Source organism: Siniperca chuatsi, linkage group LG17 (genome assembly GCF_020085105.1).
Source record: "Siniperca chuatsi isolate FFG_IHB_CAS linkage group LG17, ASM2008510v1, whole genome shotgun sequence".
Classification (NCBI taxonomy): domain Eukaryota; kingdom Metazoa; phylum Chordata; class Actinopteri; order Centrarchiformes; family Sinipercidae; genus Siniperca; species Siniperca chuatsi.
In genome coordinates, this window is record NC_058058.1 from 14,321,921 (window position 1) to 14,337,816 (window position 15,896).

At 39.7% G+C, this 15,896-nt stretch overlaps 1 protein-coding gene across 7 annotated transcripts in view; it reads left to right on the forward strand.

The window, feature by feature from the left end:
• Nucleotides 1–15,896, forward strand: part of ripor2 (RHO family interacting cell polarization regulator 2) — a 68,712-nt gene that overhangs the window by 37,424 nt on the left and 15,392 nt on the right. For all 7 annotated transcript variants that reach the window (XM_044170737.1, XM_044170734.1, XM_044170736.1 and 4 more), the window contains 5 exons: nt 4,952–5,072; nt 9,944–10,099; nt 10,654–10,732; nt 11,433–11,456; nt 11,949–12,002. In XM_044170737.1, the coding sequence (XP_044026672.1) occupies nt 4,952–5,072; nt 9,944–10,099; nt 10,654–10,732; nt 11,433–11,456; nt 11,949–12,002 (434 nt within the window). The remainder of the gene's footprint in view (nt 1–4,951; nt 5,073–9,943; nt 10,100–10,653; nt 10,733–11,432; nt 11,457–11,948; nt 12,003–15,896) is intronic.

The following is a 15,896-nucleotide window of genomic DNA, read 5'->3' on the forward strand; positions in this document are numbered from 1 at the left end:
ACTCTTAAACCAGTAATAGAATAATATCACAAATAAATCACTAATGGGCTATTTAATCTAGAGCTGCAACTACGATTATTTTCATTATCAATTCATCTGCAGATTATATTTTTGATTGCTTTATTTGGAAATAGTTCAAAATGCTCATCACAATTTGCCGGAGCCCAATATGACACCTTCAAATGTGGTGTTTTGTCCAACTATCAGTCTAAAACCCAAATATATTCAATTTACTATCATATGACAAATAAAAGCAGCAAATCCTCACATTTGAAAAGCTGGAAACAGAGAATGTTTGACATTTTTGCTTGAAAAATGACAGAAAATTAAGTTAATCATCTTTGCAAGAAACAAACAGCTGATGTTAAAACACATGTATTGGCTGTGTTACTGAGGGAGAGAAGAGACAAGATGATAATCTTGCCACATTTATCCAGCAGTGGGTGGGCGAGTCCCTGATAAATGAATGTAGGACAAACACTGAGTTAATTTCATACAGTCAACATTAGATTTTTTTAGTGAGCACACGGTGTAATTCGGAGGCAAATATGAAGCTATTTCCCCTGTTTGAATTGTGTGAGTGCTGATATTTCACATTTGCATGTATTCTCTGAAGACAGTAAGTCATACTCAGTGTTATTCCCTCGGGTCCTCATAATGAGCAGAACTACCTGCTTGTATCATTTGGGAACATCAGGGTATTGAAGGGACTTGAAACTGAAACTTGAAAAACTGGTATCATTGTGTGTCACATTTGTCACAGTTAAGTTTAGTGTTCAAGTGTCCACATCTTCTCACCATTCATCATTTTGCTTCGTCTAAATCTACAGGAAATCTTCAGGAAATGGCAGGGAACAGTGTCTGTAGCCTGCTCTGTGATTATCCCATAGAGCATTAGGTAACAAAATGTACCGTCATTTGCCACCCACTTCTCTTCTTTTAGGAGAGTGAGTCAGAAAGTCAGAGAGACAAACATGGCAAGAAAACTGTGTTGTTGAACATCCAGAGACCAGAATAGACCAAATTGCTTCAGAGCATTAGGGCAAATTGCTGCTCTCCTGTCTTTTGCCTGCAGCCAACTGTGGTTACAACAAGGAAATAATGCAATATTACTGATTATTGTCTTTCAGCAGAATCATATCATGATGATATGATCATATACATTTCATCTGGCAAATTTCTGTTCTCCAAATGAATGATTCTGAGTAAGTTTTAACACAATGAGTTAATCAGTCATCCAAGGTCTGTCGAAGCTGCCTTTTAAACAACTCTAAAGCCTCCACACTCACTCGTGTCATCTTCTGTAGTCAACATATGTAGAAACAGAAAACAAGACATGTGTGTAACAACCCCCTAGCAGCAGACTACAGTTAAGAGGTATTTACTGACCGTCAACAGCTAGCTTAGCCACGGTGACTGCACAAGGCACTACACAAGTCTTGTCCTCACAGCCCTCCAACTCTGAACAACGTAGGTAATTCCTGAATTTTGGTTTATCAGAGGCTAACGTTAGCAAGCCAGCTAAGAATGTACAGCTTACCTTACCTAGCCCTAACGCAGGCCCAGACTGTTAGATTAGGTTTCATTTATAGTTCTTCCTGACTAAGTATTAAATAATAAAAAAGGAAAAACTGTGTCATTGTGAAACATCTAGTGATGTCTTGGTTAGCTTGGTTAACTGTTGGCCTGCATATCAACTTTCAGTGTTACCCCACTTTGCATTAAACACATTCAAAACCAAAACAATGCAACTAAAAGAGGCTAACTCTCTGTAGAGCAGAGGGAAACGGGTGATAATTCTCTGTGGGTCCATCACTGCGAACGACAGGTGTTACATTGCACATAGTAATTTAATCCTTTGTTAATGTAAAAAAAATTATTTGTGCAGCTTTAACGCTATTGTGATATTGATTTCAACCATATTGCCTGGCGCTAGCTGTGGTTAGCCTATAATTCAAAACTAAATTCTAACTAAATCTATATCTTTTCATAGGTAAACCACCAGTCTAAACCAAACAAGACGACTACATCTAACCAAACAAACCAGACCATGTTGTTCCAAGCCAAAACATCCAGCCAGCCAATGGTCCTGATGATTAATTTACTGAGTCACAGCCATCAGCGACCTCAGTGTTAAACTGACCGAGCTGCTATTAATAGCCTGAACAGTATCAGTCTCACCGGCCTATTGTCCCCCCACCGCAAAACAAGGCTCTAGTCTTTCTTTGGGCCCCATGCCGGGTCTTTGTGTGGCTCCCTGTCTGTCACACAGACCAAAAGTGTGTGTGTGTGTGTGTGTACATGCTTGCACTTGTATGACGAAACGAGCCAGGCCTGCCTCCCCCCAGAGGTAGTCTGTCCTCTGGAGACAGAAAGATTGATGGATCAGTGGTGAAAAAAACAAAACAGAGCACATACAAACACAGACAAAAAAATGCAATGTTTTGCTTGTGACTTCTTTTGGCAAATTTGTTTGATTAGTAATGCTGCAGGACGGTTTATCTCATCTGTGTGAGGAAGAGAAGCAGACTCAGAGGAGAGCTGAATACTGAGGCTTCACAGGCTGATTCCTCTGCTTGTTGGTGGAGTTTAATTTGATTTGACAAATCTGTTTCTCTCCTACAGGCATTTCTGTGTTCACCATACTTTTCCTTTAGCTCAGTTGTGAAAGCGATACAGATTAACAAGACAGAAATGACACTTCCTCACTACAGTGTTTACAGTCATTACACTATTAACATTGAGATCAGCATGTTGGTCAGTTGAGCTAAAGTATCTCTCCATTCAGGATTTCCATCTGTGTATTTGACTAATGCATATTTGGATTCTGTGGATTTGGTGTGCATGTGTTTACTGTCAAAATTGCTAGAGTGGCTACATACTAAAGCTGTGTCTCAATTCCATTCCACATACAAACTGTGAACCGTTATACTAGTAACGTATACTAACCATATAATAATATTTATGGCTGCAACTAACTGTAATTTTCATTATTGGTTAATGTGGCAATTTTTTGTTTCAGTTAATCAATTCATGTCAGAAATGACAGAGCCCAAGTGGATGTCTTCAAATTGTTGGTTTTGTCCGAGGGAGTCCAAAACCCAAACACATTCAATATAAATGATTTAACATGGTGAAAAGTAGCAAATCCTCCCATTTGAGAAGCTGAAATCAGAGAATATTGCGCATTTTTGCTTAAAAATTGACTTAAACCATTAAGTGATTATCAAAAATTTTGCCCATTAATTTTCTCAACTAATCAATTAATTGTTTTGTCTCCACTAAAATTTGTACTGTTATTTGAAACAACTTTAAGCATACTTAATTTTGTCACTTTTGCACTGTCACTTACTGAACATAATCATAACCTGCTAAGAATTAGTTTGTAGTATGGATTTGAAACACTGTCCAAGTGTTTATTGGGTGTTGGGGGGGCGGATTCAAGCCCCTCATATTGGCCTTGCTGAAGTGTCCTCGATTAACAAACTGAATCTTCTCGAGCTGTTTTATAGCTGACACTGACCTCTGTCCTCCATGTGGATCGGGGGTTGTTACTAAAATGAGGATTTCACTTTATGGAAATAGATCTAATTTACACAGTACATTATTTTCATGTCTGTTTTTCTTACTTTGTGGTTAAAGAACAGAATTTAGCAAAACTGAGAGAGAAATTAGGAAAATATTTCTGCCTATTTTGTCTTAGAGCGTATACCGATCTGACTTTTTTACTTATTTAGCAACGCGGATTTTGATATCTCAACCCAAAGAATCTGCTGATATGTCTTTTTCCCAAATTTAAAATCTGTGTAGCTCACCGCATGAAACTCATAGGAAACTCACCTTTTTATTTAAGGTAACATGAGGCTGCAGGTTGCTGTGGCAATAAAGACAGAGTTGGCAGCCCGCTGGGACCCAGTGAATGTAACTGATAGAAAACAGATTTAATTATGAAATTCAAGATTTAATGTTGATAGGTCATGTCTGGCAGATACCTGATCTGCTTAATAAGGTCAGTATTGGCCCCAATACTGCAGAAGATTAGTGCATCTCTGCGTTGTCTGTAACAGGTTTAAATATTCACTGAACTGCCCATTAAGTTTAAATGACAACCTGCTGCCATGATAGCACCATGATCTGGACAAAATCTCAACATAATAGTTGAAACTGTGATTCAGTTATCTCAGTGGATTCTTTCCTCCAGGCACTTTATCTCTGCTACATCATTATCTGACAGCTATACATGGACGTTTCTTTGTCTATTTTCAGCTTGTTCCCCAAGTGCCCACGTGAGTCTTTCCACATCTCCAGCTTGAAAAAGGTCTGAAATCCGACCGGCTGCTGCTGCTAGACACACATTGATAAAAGGTGTCTCAACTATAGGAAAACTCGGCCATAGGAAAATCTGGATTGGTTTTCCTGGAATTTATTTACCATCAATTAGATTTCTAGAAGGAAAACGTGGCCTTTAAAACACACAGCAGATGTGTATGATGTGACTTCTGCTTGTGCTACATCTATGGCTTTTAAACGGCTGATATATAATTTTTAAAGGAGTCTACCTCTTAGTACAGGGAGCAAATATGCACAAAGTACACACCGCACTTAACTGAAAGTGACAAGAGTCATGTTTTGTGACACCTGCCTGAGGAAGGAAAACATGAAACAGTAACCGTTGAGGTACATTTGCAGTTGAGTGGTGACAGATAGGCCAGAGGAGTCGAGACATGTTAGTGCAGGCTCTGAATGCTGCTTGTCCACATCACATGTGGCAAGCTTCACCAACAGTGCCTACTTTGTTCTGCTATATAAAATGCTCCCTGCACTCCAGTTAACCTTTTTGTTGACATGGTTTGGGTGTTTTTTGAGTTCAAAAGATGCTTTTGTTGTACGCATGATGCTTTATGTCAATGGATTTGTATGTAATAGATTTGTACTTATGTCTTTTCTCCAGGTGTGTCGTCCCGTGTCCCGGAGATCATGGCGGCCGGCACCCATTCCCCCGGAGGACCCAATGGCATAATCAGGAGTCAGTCCTTCGCCGGCTTCAGCACACTACAGGAGCGACGCTCTCGGTAAGCAGAAATCTTTAAAGATGTTAATCTGTGGTCAGCTGATGTTACTCATTTCTGAAATGACAATGGAGGTCAGGGTGTGATTGAACAGATTTATTCTAAAACACTGCAGCATTGATTTTCCACAACCAAGTTTAAAGTATCATATCCTCAAACTGTATTGATTTAGAGGTGAAGCTCTTTAGAAAATACGTTAATGATCACTATTTCACTAATAGGTATCAAATGAATAGTTAAAAGTAGATAAAGAATTAAAGAGTTGTTTTATCATTATGGTATTCTTAAAGGGGTATTCCACCGATTTAGTATAGTACTTCCATGCCTACTTCCATAAAGTTGGGGAAGTTGCAAGAGGCGGATTAAAATCAAAACAGAAGAGATGTCCCCAAAACATACTGGTTCCTAGATTATCCCACATAATGCAACTTGATAGTGTTTTTCATTAGACCGCCCCTGCCTGATAAATGCCCATGTCTTTCAAATTCCACACCCCCATTTTATAACTCAGGCCCAATCCAAGATAACCCTGATGACATCATTAGGGTTATTTTCTCAGACTTTTGACATTATTGAATTGTTTTTACAGGCAGGATTGTACTCTTCGTGACAAGTACACAGACCTTCATGTGTAGAATCGGTGGAGTATCTCTTTAAAACAGCAAATATCCTCCATTTGGATCTGATGAATGTTAACTTACACATATTTTTAAACAGTTTCTAGTGCACTTTCTGTCAGTTTGTTGAAATTATATTTGTTTATTCTCTTAGCAGGGATTTTACTGTAGATGCAACCACCCCCTTCACCTCCTACCTTTTTATTATTCAGTGTCAAGTAGTTTTTCTCAGGATTCATTACACAAGAAATACGGTGGATTATTTGCTGTTTTGCATGCATTGTGTTAAATATGAACATCAGCATCAACTGTTCTTTTCATGTAATTAGCTGACCTGTAGGGCAAAGAACAGTGAGACAAAGTCCTCTTTCTTTAGGGAAACCTTACATCATTTTTACATAACTTGTGACTTGTCCTCAGATGTGACATTTGAAATCCTCTTATGTAAAAGCAGTAAACAGTAATTTCACTGGCATTCATTCACTGCTGTTCATAATACCTGGTGAATCGATGTAAAATCGGTGACTTTGTAGGAGAGATATTGATGGAAACGAATGATGTTCAAGCCTAGAGACAGGATTTTAAGAAAAGGAGAGAAACTTCTTGGAAACTATTCTTAACATTTTGGTCAATATTTTGCCTTTGAAATTAAAATATGTATCTGTTGAGTCTGTGCCCTGCATACCCCTGCAGGTGTTCCCTACAGTGCCTCAAATAATGTTGGCATCAACACAACTTTAAAAAAAAAAGCAAACAAAACCATTATTTGCTTGCCACTTTGGTGTTTTTGTAAAATGTCCCATTCAGAAATCCATCACTGTAACCAGACCTGCATGGATTCAAGCATCACTCATGCAGAAAGAGGGAATTTACTGAATCAATAATCTGGTGCCAGCCTTTATGACACTTAGCAAGCCCCAGCAAGTCTCTAGATCCCGTAAAGGAACTGAATTCTTAAGGGGTGATCAGCACTCTATTGCATAACCACCCAACTAAACTCAGCGTCCTGATAATTGTTTCATTCAAAGCCAGATGTTGGTTACGAGAAGTTGGAAGTCGATAAAGTTCTTGAGAGATAAGAGTTTTATCTGTGTTCCTCCCTCTTTGAGTCAACTGTGACAGCTCTCACTCCATCATCACAAGACAAAGCACTCTCACACTCACATCCCAGAAATATCTCTTAAGATCTTAGACTTTCAGTGTTGGCGCCTGGTCCTCTTCTGCAGCCCTGGCCCTACTGAAAGAACCTATTTGAAGACTGTTCCCCCTCTTTCCTCTCTGCTCAGACAGTGGTCGGGGTAATTGGTTGGAATCGTGTGTGTGGGCGACTGACAAGTTACCATTCTCATAATGAGCGAGGTGGAAAGCTACAGAGCTATGGTTTCTGAGGCCACTGGAGTGTGTTAGTGTGTGTGTGTGTGTGTGGCTGTGTGTTAGTGTTATTGAGCAAGGACCTTCCATGTGTGTACCCATGTGCATGTTTTGTGTGCATTTATGCATGTATGCATACTGAAGAGTTTGCGGTTTGTGTGCAAGGGTGCAAATTCACATTCAGTATGGAATTGTGTTAGCATCTCTGCATGTGTGTGTTTCTGTGTGTATCCCTGCCAAGGGACCCTTCTACACTACAGCTTGCGTGACCCCAAGGCTACGCAGCGCTCTCATTCAGTGCTGCCCTACATTTGTGGCAGCTTAGCTTAACTTGTGCTGCGTTCCCTGGCACACTGCAAGACGTGGCACATTCCAACTTGTCGAGCGCTGGAATTGGTTGTCACCGAGTTCCTGAGATGACTCTGGGGTCGTTTCATTAAGTCTATCGAAATGTCATTTGTCAGCTAAATCTATAATGGTTTTAAAAGCTGAAATGTGCATGAGCGAGTAAGATGAGCGTGACCTTAAATGGGTTGATCTGAGGAGAGACAGTCTTGTGAGGTGGCTATACTGTGGAGAACAATGGGCATTTTTTGTCTTATTTGAACATAGAAACTAGGCTTAGACATGGTGTTGAAACCATTAATGGAGTTCTCAATCAACAATTTTGATAATCTATGAATTGTTTTTAGTGATTCATCTAGCAAAAGTGCCAAACATTTACTGATATTAGCTATTTTAATGTGAAGATGGGGCTGCTTTTCTCGGTTTTATATGATAATAAATTGAATAGTTTTTCAGTTTTGCACTATTGGTCAGACAAAACAAGCTATTGAAAGATTTTACCTTGTGCTCTGAGAAATCATGATGGGCACTCTTAGACTAATCGCTTAACCTAAAAACGGATGAATCGGTAATGAAAATAATCCATAGTTGCAGCCCCGCTTAGACATCGATCAGCAGGATATTGAGAAATGATCAGTGTGTGGGTACATCAGTTTGGCACATTTGAAGATCTCCAATAATTAGTTGTTTAATCAATTAGTCGATGGACAGAAAAAAAAAGAATCTAAAAAATACTCATTTTTGATAATGGATTAATTGTTAAGGTCCCTTTTCAATCAAAAATACCATTTACATTTGATGTTTCCAGCTTCTCAACTGCGAGAATTTGCTGCTTTTTCTTGTTTTACATTATAGTAAATTAAATATTTTTGGGTATTGGACAGTTAGTCAGACAAAACAAGACATATGATGACGTCACCTTTGGCTCTGAGAAGTTGTGATGGGCATTTTTCACTGTTTTCGGATGTTTTATAGTGCAACGATTTAATGAATGAATCGAAAAATAATAAGATAAATGTATAGTGAAAATAATCATTAAATGCAGCCCTATACTTTTGTACATATATGATACCATTTAAAGGAGCCTGTGTCACTGCCTTTTATACAAATATATCAACTCATGAACTCTGTTTTACTCTATCCACATTTGTTGGCTTCCCCCCTTGAGTCAGTCACACTGCTGCTGGTCAACTGCTGTAGGACTGTGGGGAAGAGAGGGAAGAACACGTGAATGTCATTGATTGCCGGGAGTGTGATTGTGCCTCTGTGTGTTTTGTAAGTTCCCTCCAGCAGAAGACAAATGGCAACCTTACACAGGTCAAACACAGAAAGTGGGGGCTGGGAAGCACATGTTTGCATGTGTTCAAATATGTGTGCATACTTGCCTGTGATTGATGAAGAGGTTCACCACTGAGGTTATGCTGTGAGTTTGTGTGTGTGCAGGTTTTTGCTGACAGTATTTGAATAATACATAGGCTAAATGTGTCAGTCCTGCGTGACTGAGTTATTTTGGTGTGAACGGACTCGACGAGCCCTCCATCACATAAATGAGATGAATTCATGCTGGGACCGGCCCAAGGGCGTGTTCAGGATGCTGTAAAATAATACAGAAATCTCATCTAACATCTACATTATTATAGGCAGCTGCAGGCCTGGTTATCGGAAATACTGTGGAAATCCCATGCTAAATATTTAATATGAGAAGTAATGTTGTGTCTGTGTGAGTTACTCTGAATTGGGGGTTTGACACCCTGATCTTCTCCTGTTGTCCTGTCAGTTTCTTTGTCTTACTTCAGTTTGGGGCATAATCACGCTTTAAGTTTTAGAACTACAGTTTCCATCATTTTGGGGGCTTTGGGGGATGTAAACAGGAATGTTGCTATTGAGTCAGTTATTTAGCTGTGGGCTCCAACATGTGCCCCCGTTTGTAGTTGGCCTCTATTTGTTTACATTTTGGCAAATTGGCACCATTAAAAGTATGTTGAATCAGCTCTTAGCAGTTCCTGTTTGCAGTGTGCCCATGGATGTACAGACAGCTATCACTGGATTAGTTTGATATTGAGTAAAACTTAAAAACGTGATGATTCTCAGGCAAGTTCTGGAGTTATAAGAAGCGTCTTTTTTCTGTGATTTCTAAGTGGATTTATGGATGTTTATCTGCAATAGACATCAGAGATTGGAAAGTGCATGTCACACTGCAATCTAAAAATATGTGTATCATGTTTGTGCGTTCAGATTTGACTGAGTTATGACTCCAAGAAGTAGTACAAATTTTGACGCAAATTGCGGCTCATGCCTCTCATCTCTCCCACTGGGCCTCCCTTTCAACTCAGTTTGAAAACCTCTGCTCTGAACTGTCAGCACCTTGTAGTCCTTAGTAGATGTTTTGTTGAAGAGGTAGTCTTCCTGTATCCTGCTTTTACCATGAAACGTTTGACAACATTGTGAATTGCAAAATGTTTTTCCAGTTTGAAAATTATTTTCAACATAATTGCCCAGAAGACTAAGTGTGTGTGTGTGTTTGTGTGTGTGCGTGTGTAGGTGTAACTCTTTCATGGGGAACTCGGCGGTGCAGAAGAAGCCTCAGTCCAAGCCAAAGAAACCCCACCTGTCAGGACACAAGGGAGGCAGCAGCTCCAGAGAGCCGCAGCCCAAAAGACTGGAGGAGGTTTACACTGCACTCAAACAAGGCCTGGAGTGAGTAACCCATACACTGATTTACACTTATACTGTGTGCACACACACTCAGTCAAGCAATGAAAAAAGGTTAGACAATGACAATGATGAGATAACCGTTTCAGTCCATAAATGTTTCTTTGATGTGTACATTTGCAGCCCGTTTGAGCCTGTTGATACTTTCTGCTGCATTTACATAACTGCACAAATGTTTATATACCAATGTGTTTATATTGCTGTTATTATATACATACTATTCGTATTATCGTAGGAAAGGTTTCAGTCGTAGTCATCTGGACACTGTTTTCACATTCGTTTCGGCTCCCATCCAGAAGAGCCGAAACATCTTGAATTTGAAATCAGTGTCCAGATGACTATGACTGAAACCTTTTCTACGATGGAACACTCCTGGACGAATGAGGGACTACACCGTCTTATTCGTATTATATTCTTGTGGTGTGCTTGCATTGCTGAATGCTATGACTTTTGCTGTAGTGATGTTTTAATCGAGTTTTAAAGTTTCATCCATTTGGATTTGTATAAAACCGTGAGTGTTTTACTTTTTTGTTCCGTAGTGAGTATCTTGAAGTTCATCAGACAGAGCTGGACAAACTCACGTCTCTGATGAAGGACATGAAGAGGAACTCTCGCCTGGTGAGAAGCTACTGTACATCAATTTACATACAAGCATACGTAACAAAATCTGCCTACCAGCACCTTGAAAGCTCACCAACTAACATGCATTATCTCGTTTGTTTAAGTCATACAAAAGATGTGTATAAATTAAGCTTTAGAGCTGCTGGTAGGCAGTTTTTTTACTTTTGAACAGAGCCCAGCTGTTTCTCCATGTTTGTGGGGATGCTATGCTAATTGCTAAGCTAATCGTGGTATAGACCATCTTAGTCTCAGCAAGAAAGCAAATATGCAGATTTCCCAAAATGTCAAACTATTTCTATAAAGGCCACTTTTCTAAGAAACATAACGTTAATAACAGTTCCTGGATTCTAGAAATCAAAATCACTGTTGCTTCCATCATGTATGTTGCTTATATCTTAAAAAAACATAAGTGTATGAAAGCAGCAAGAACAAAAGTTTTGGCAGCTGGGATCACTTTTCAGATTTCAGCTCTGTTTTATTTTTTTTATTTTAATGATAAAACATCTCCATACAATAATAATACATTTTAGATTTTACAATGCACACAGTCACACCTATAGCACACAGACAAGAGTCAAGGCTGCCACTGGAAAGGATATTTAATAGGATGCCAGACAACTGCAGTCTGCTTTGCATTACTTAAGCAGCCTCAGCTGTGCTGTCCTTCTGTACTAACAGTGTTTTTGTGTCTCTCCAGGGAGTGCTGTACGATCTTGACAAGGTGAGTTGACGGAGAGGAGGGTCTACCGTAACAACCGATCCACGTTTGGTGTGCGTTGGGGGAATCTTTGACGTTAAAAAAACAAACAAACAAACAAAAGACTTGAAGGAGGGAGAAAAAACAGCTAAAGGCAGAAGAAAAGAGTGAGGGAAGACAGAGTGGAGGAGTGAGGAGCTGAAGGGATTGAGGAATAATGCAGGAAAAAGCTTGAGAGAAAATGTGTGATGGGACGGGAGAGACAGCTTAAGAGGGATCTGCTGTGAGATATGTGCATATAAAAACAACACATACCATTTAGCTAAACATTTTTTGCCAATGTGTGACATACATTTAGTGATCATTAATGATCATGTAAGCTCGGGCTTGCAAACTGCGCCTCATTATATCCTGTAGTGTGGACATACAAATCATTATGTTTGCAGCTTTAAACCATATGTAGCCATGTTCTCATGGGCACTAGTAAATTTGTGTGCTGTATCTGTCTTTCTGCAGCAAATCAAAACCATTGAGAGGTACATGAGACGTCTGGAGTTTCACATGAGCAAGGTAAGAACTAAGACTTTGGCCAATATCCATACAAGACAAGTTGTTTGTGGTTCTGTTCCCATTAGTCTTTAGTCTGATTTGAGGTTTTGAGTAAAGTTGCAGTGTTACTCCACGGTCCGCTGATTTTGTCAAGTTGGCTTCAGGAAGGATTTTTGCTGCCAGATTAGATTAGGGTGGCATTCCTGCTCTTCTCTGGTTTGTGTGTTGATGTATTAGGGAAGTTTCCAGCTGTTTCAATGATTGAGGCAAAAGGTTACCAGGTAGGGAAACTTTTTTCCTATATCCGCCTTTGTAGTCTCTTCCCTGGTTGCCAGTTGGGTACATTAATCCCCTGCAAGGTCACACAGTTCTGTGACTTTTCTTCCACATTCCCTTTTGCCGTCCTGTAATGGTCTCCCTCACTGTGCGTCAAATCAGACGTGACAGCAGGCAATCAGAATGCACACATCCAAACAACAGCGCAGCTCCAAAGGTATCCATGGTTACCTGAAGACCGAGCCTTTGAAGTCCTGAGGAGCACAGAGGTGCCAGCTAGTGGCTGACCTTAACCCTTTATGTTCACACACATCCTAACAGACAATAAAAACTCACCTTCAGATGTCCAGAAACAAACACATGTACAGAAAAATATGACAGAAGACACAGAGACAGTCCTTGGGCAGATGTGTTTCTGAAGGGTTGAAGGCAACAGTGAATCTGGGTCAGGGCAGTTAGTAGGCTACAGTGAGGAGCGATTGACAGATGAGAAGGAGAGATGGAGGAAACAGAAAAGGGTCTGATGAGAGTAATTTAAAATTAGCTGATCTGCCTGCGTACTCTACTTTGACTCTGGTTACAAAGAAAAAACAGAGATTCAAAGCTTGTTTAGTCTTCTGAGGTTATCACATGATGCAGTTAAAACACACACTCAACACCTTTCTACATCCAACTTTATTCTGAAGCTCTTCTGTTTTTCTGTGCAAAAATAGATTTGATTGCACTTGTAAATATTTAAAATGGTGAAGGAGTGACTGATTTATCTCGTCAGGCAGGTAAAAAGCCTCAAGTCAAAGCGTAACTAAAAAGCAAGTTAAATCTAGCACTCCCTGTGCTCTCTCATTCTAAATATATGCCAGTGCTCCTTTGCTAAACCTTCGTCTTTTCATTGACTGTCTGGCTTTGTGCGGGTTATTTGCTGGAGATAAAATTGTTTAAATAAATTCTCAAGTCTTTGTATAGAGAATTGACTTCACAAATTCTTTGTCATTATTTGAACTTAGCAGTGTCTAGTTTTTCCCCTCGCATTTCTGTGCAACAAGCGGCATTATTTACTATAATTTGTAGTGCTGTAATGTAGTACATGTCCTGGCTCTTTCTAACAGAAGTGTGATGCTCTAAAAATGTTGGCTGCAACTTAAATGTTTTTAATGTCAACCTGAAATGTTCTTGTGCAACATCAGTTTTATAAGACCTGTGAAAATGTTTCAATAAAGTTTTATTTATTACTTATAAATTACACACACAAATCATTACATTTGAAGTGGATTGTAAAAGTATAAAGTCAAATAGGGATGAGGAAATGCATGCTGGATTCATGAATAAAACTAATGTCAGTGCATAGTCAACTAGCAGCCCTTGATGCCCCCTGCCTGCCCCATAACAGCTAAACCTCAGCATCAGCAGATAGCTATTGAGTGAGATCAATTGCTGAGTGTCCAGCTAAGAGAATCAGCCAACCATAAAAGCATAGAGGTCAGGAAATTAAATCACACACACACCCACACACACACACACACACACACACACACACACACACACAGAGCTGCCTCATCCTTATATTAAGAGTGGCTCTTGTTGTGAACTGTAGGTTGCTAATTTGCCTTTGACAGAGCTCTAATACTGTATTGAATGTCTATATATGTGTTTGTGGGTAATATGTTTTGTCGAGCTAGAGCGATAAGTCAGACAGGCCGATATGTCAGCCGATGTTAGCTTATTGCAGATATGTCATATTTGTGTGTATGTCGGCCGATAAGTAACAAGAAACGTCAGTGCAGAACTAGGTTTGAGGTAATTTATTCCATTACAGAGTCTATCCACCAGAGAGCACTGACAAGTAGGACATCTTATTGATCTGTATCAAGATTGTTTGTTTACGTTGTGTGTTATATCCGATATGACGTCATCAGTTTTGTTTAACTCCCAAATATCTATCAGTATCGTCCTCAAAAATCCAGTTGCGCGATAATGTTTAGAGGAACGTGTGTACCTTAGCATTATGAAGCTTTCAGCACACTCATTGTAGCCCAGACATGTCTGCAAGATGTAAGACAGCACATGTACTTTACCTCATCTCAGGACAGGACAATAAAAACAATCTTCAGCTGTGAGCCACAGTAAGTGTGTGCATGTTTGTCAGAATTTTTGCTCAGGCACAGGCGTGTCTCTTTGTGCAGGACAGCTGCCATGAGGGATGACTTAACAATCATCCATCAGCAAGTTGTTTGTGTGTGTGTGTGTGTTTGTGACTCACATCAGTCCGGTCTTTTGTTCCTGTTCGTGCTGCTGGCTGCCTGCAGATGTCCGAGCAGTAATTGGCACACATGGAGGAAGCAGGTGGCACAATACAAACCCCTATGATGTCCTGCATGGGATAGGGGGTGTGTGTGTGTGTGTGTGTGTGTGTGAGTGTGTGTGTGTGTTGGCCGCTAATATCAGCAGGGGATCATTAAAGAGATCAGTGACAGAGATTGAAGGTGAGACGAGTGGCTGCCAGGCGCCTCCTCTTCCCCCTTGAGAGAGAAAGAGAAATTGTGTGTTAAACCATGTGTCAAATTCAATACAGAATGAGCGTGAATACTTTGCATGTTATTATTTTTAATATAGGGCCCCCCTCCCCCCTTCCCTTGAATGCTAATCTTGCCACCAACACACACACACACACACACACACACACACACACACACACACACACAGTTCCCCAGAGAGGGGCCTGTGTGTTTGATGCAGTTTGATGTGGCCCGCCTGTTTAAATCTTCTTATAATCACTCGCCCTCTGGCAGAAAGTGTGTGAGTGTGTGTTTGTATATGTGTGTGTGTGTGTGTACCATTATCCTACAATCCAGGATAATGGCCATATCTTAAGAGGATTCCTTCCATATCCTTAAGATTCTCTGCTCGTATTTAAAATCCCACAGTTTAAAATCCGATATACAGTAGATACAGAGACAATCCTTTAAAACTGCCAGTGATACTTTTAAAAAACCACCTCTGACTGCTCTGTCAAACCCCCAAGCAAGTATTATTATGTAGTATTTTAACAAGGATTAGCTGGGGAGGGATTTAAAAATACAAAAAATGAGAGCTAAAATGGATATTTCACCCGTAATAAATGTCAACACATTATTACCCTCACCCTGGGCATAATTGATTCCCCAATAAAGATTTCCCCACGATCCCTCACTGGGTCTCAGAGCCGTGCAGGTTTTGTCATCCCGCTGAGCTGTAATTAATACAGGGATTCTGCGTCCAATAGAGGCATCAAATTTTCTCTTAACATCTGGTAAGAGTTAATTAAGAAGGTTCAGATGTTTTTTTATGAATGTTAAAACTGGTTTGATTTCTGTATTGAAATAGCCCTTTAAATGAGCACTGATGTCACATTTTGTGTTTGTAATTCATGTAGAAAATGATTGCTAATGAAAAAATGTGACCAGAAATCCATTATTTATGTTAGGAAGGTTATGGATGTAAATTTGTACATAGTTCCATGCTTTGTCTTAGTGATGGTGCTTTGTTTTGGTGCTGCAACTAACAATTATTTTCATAATCAATTGGTCTGGTTATTTTCTTTCTATAAAATGTCAAAACATAGTAAAAATGTGTCCAAATGTGTATGTATTTGTGCCAAGGTAA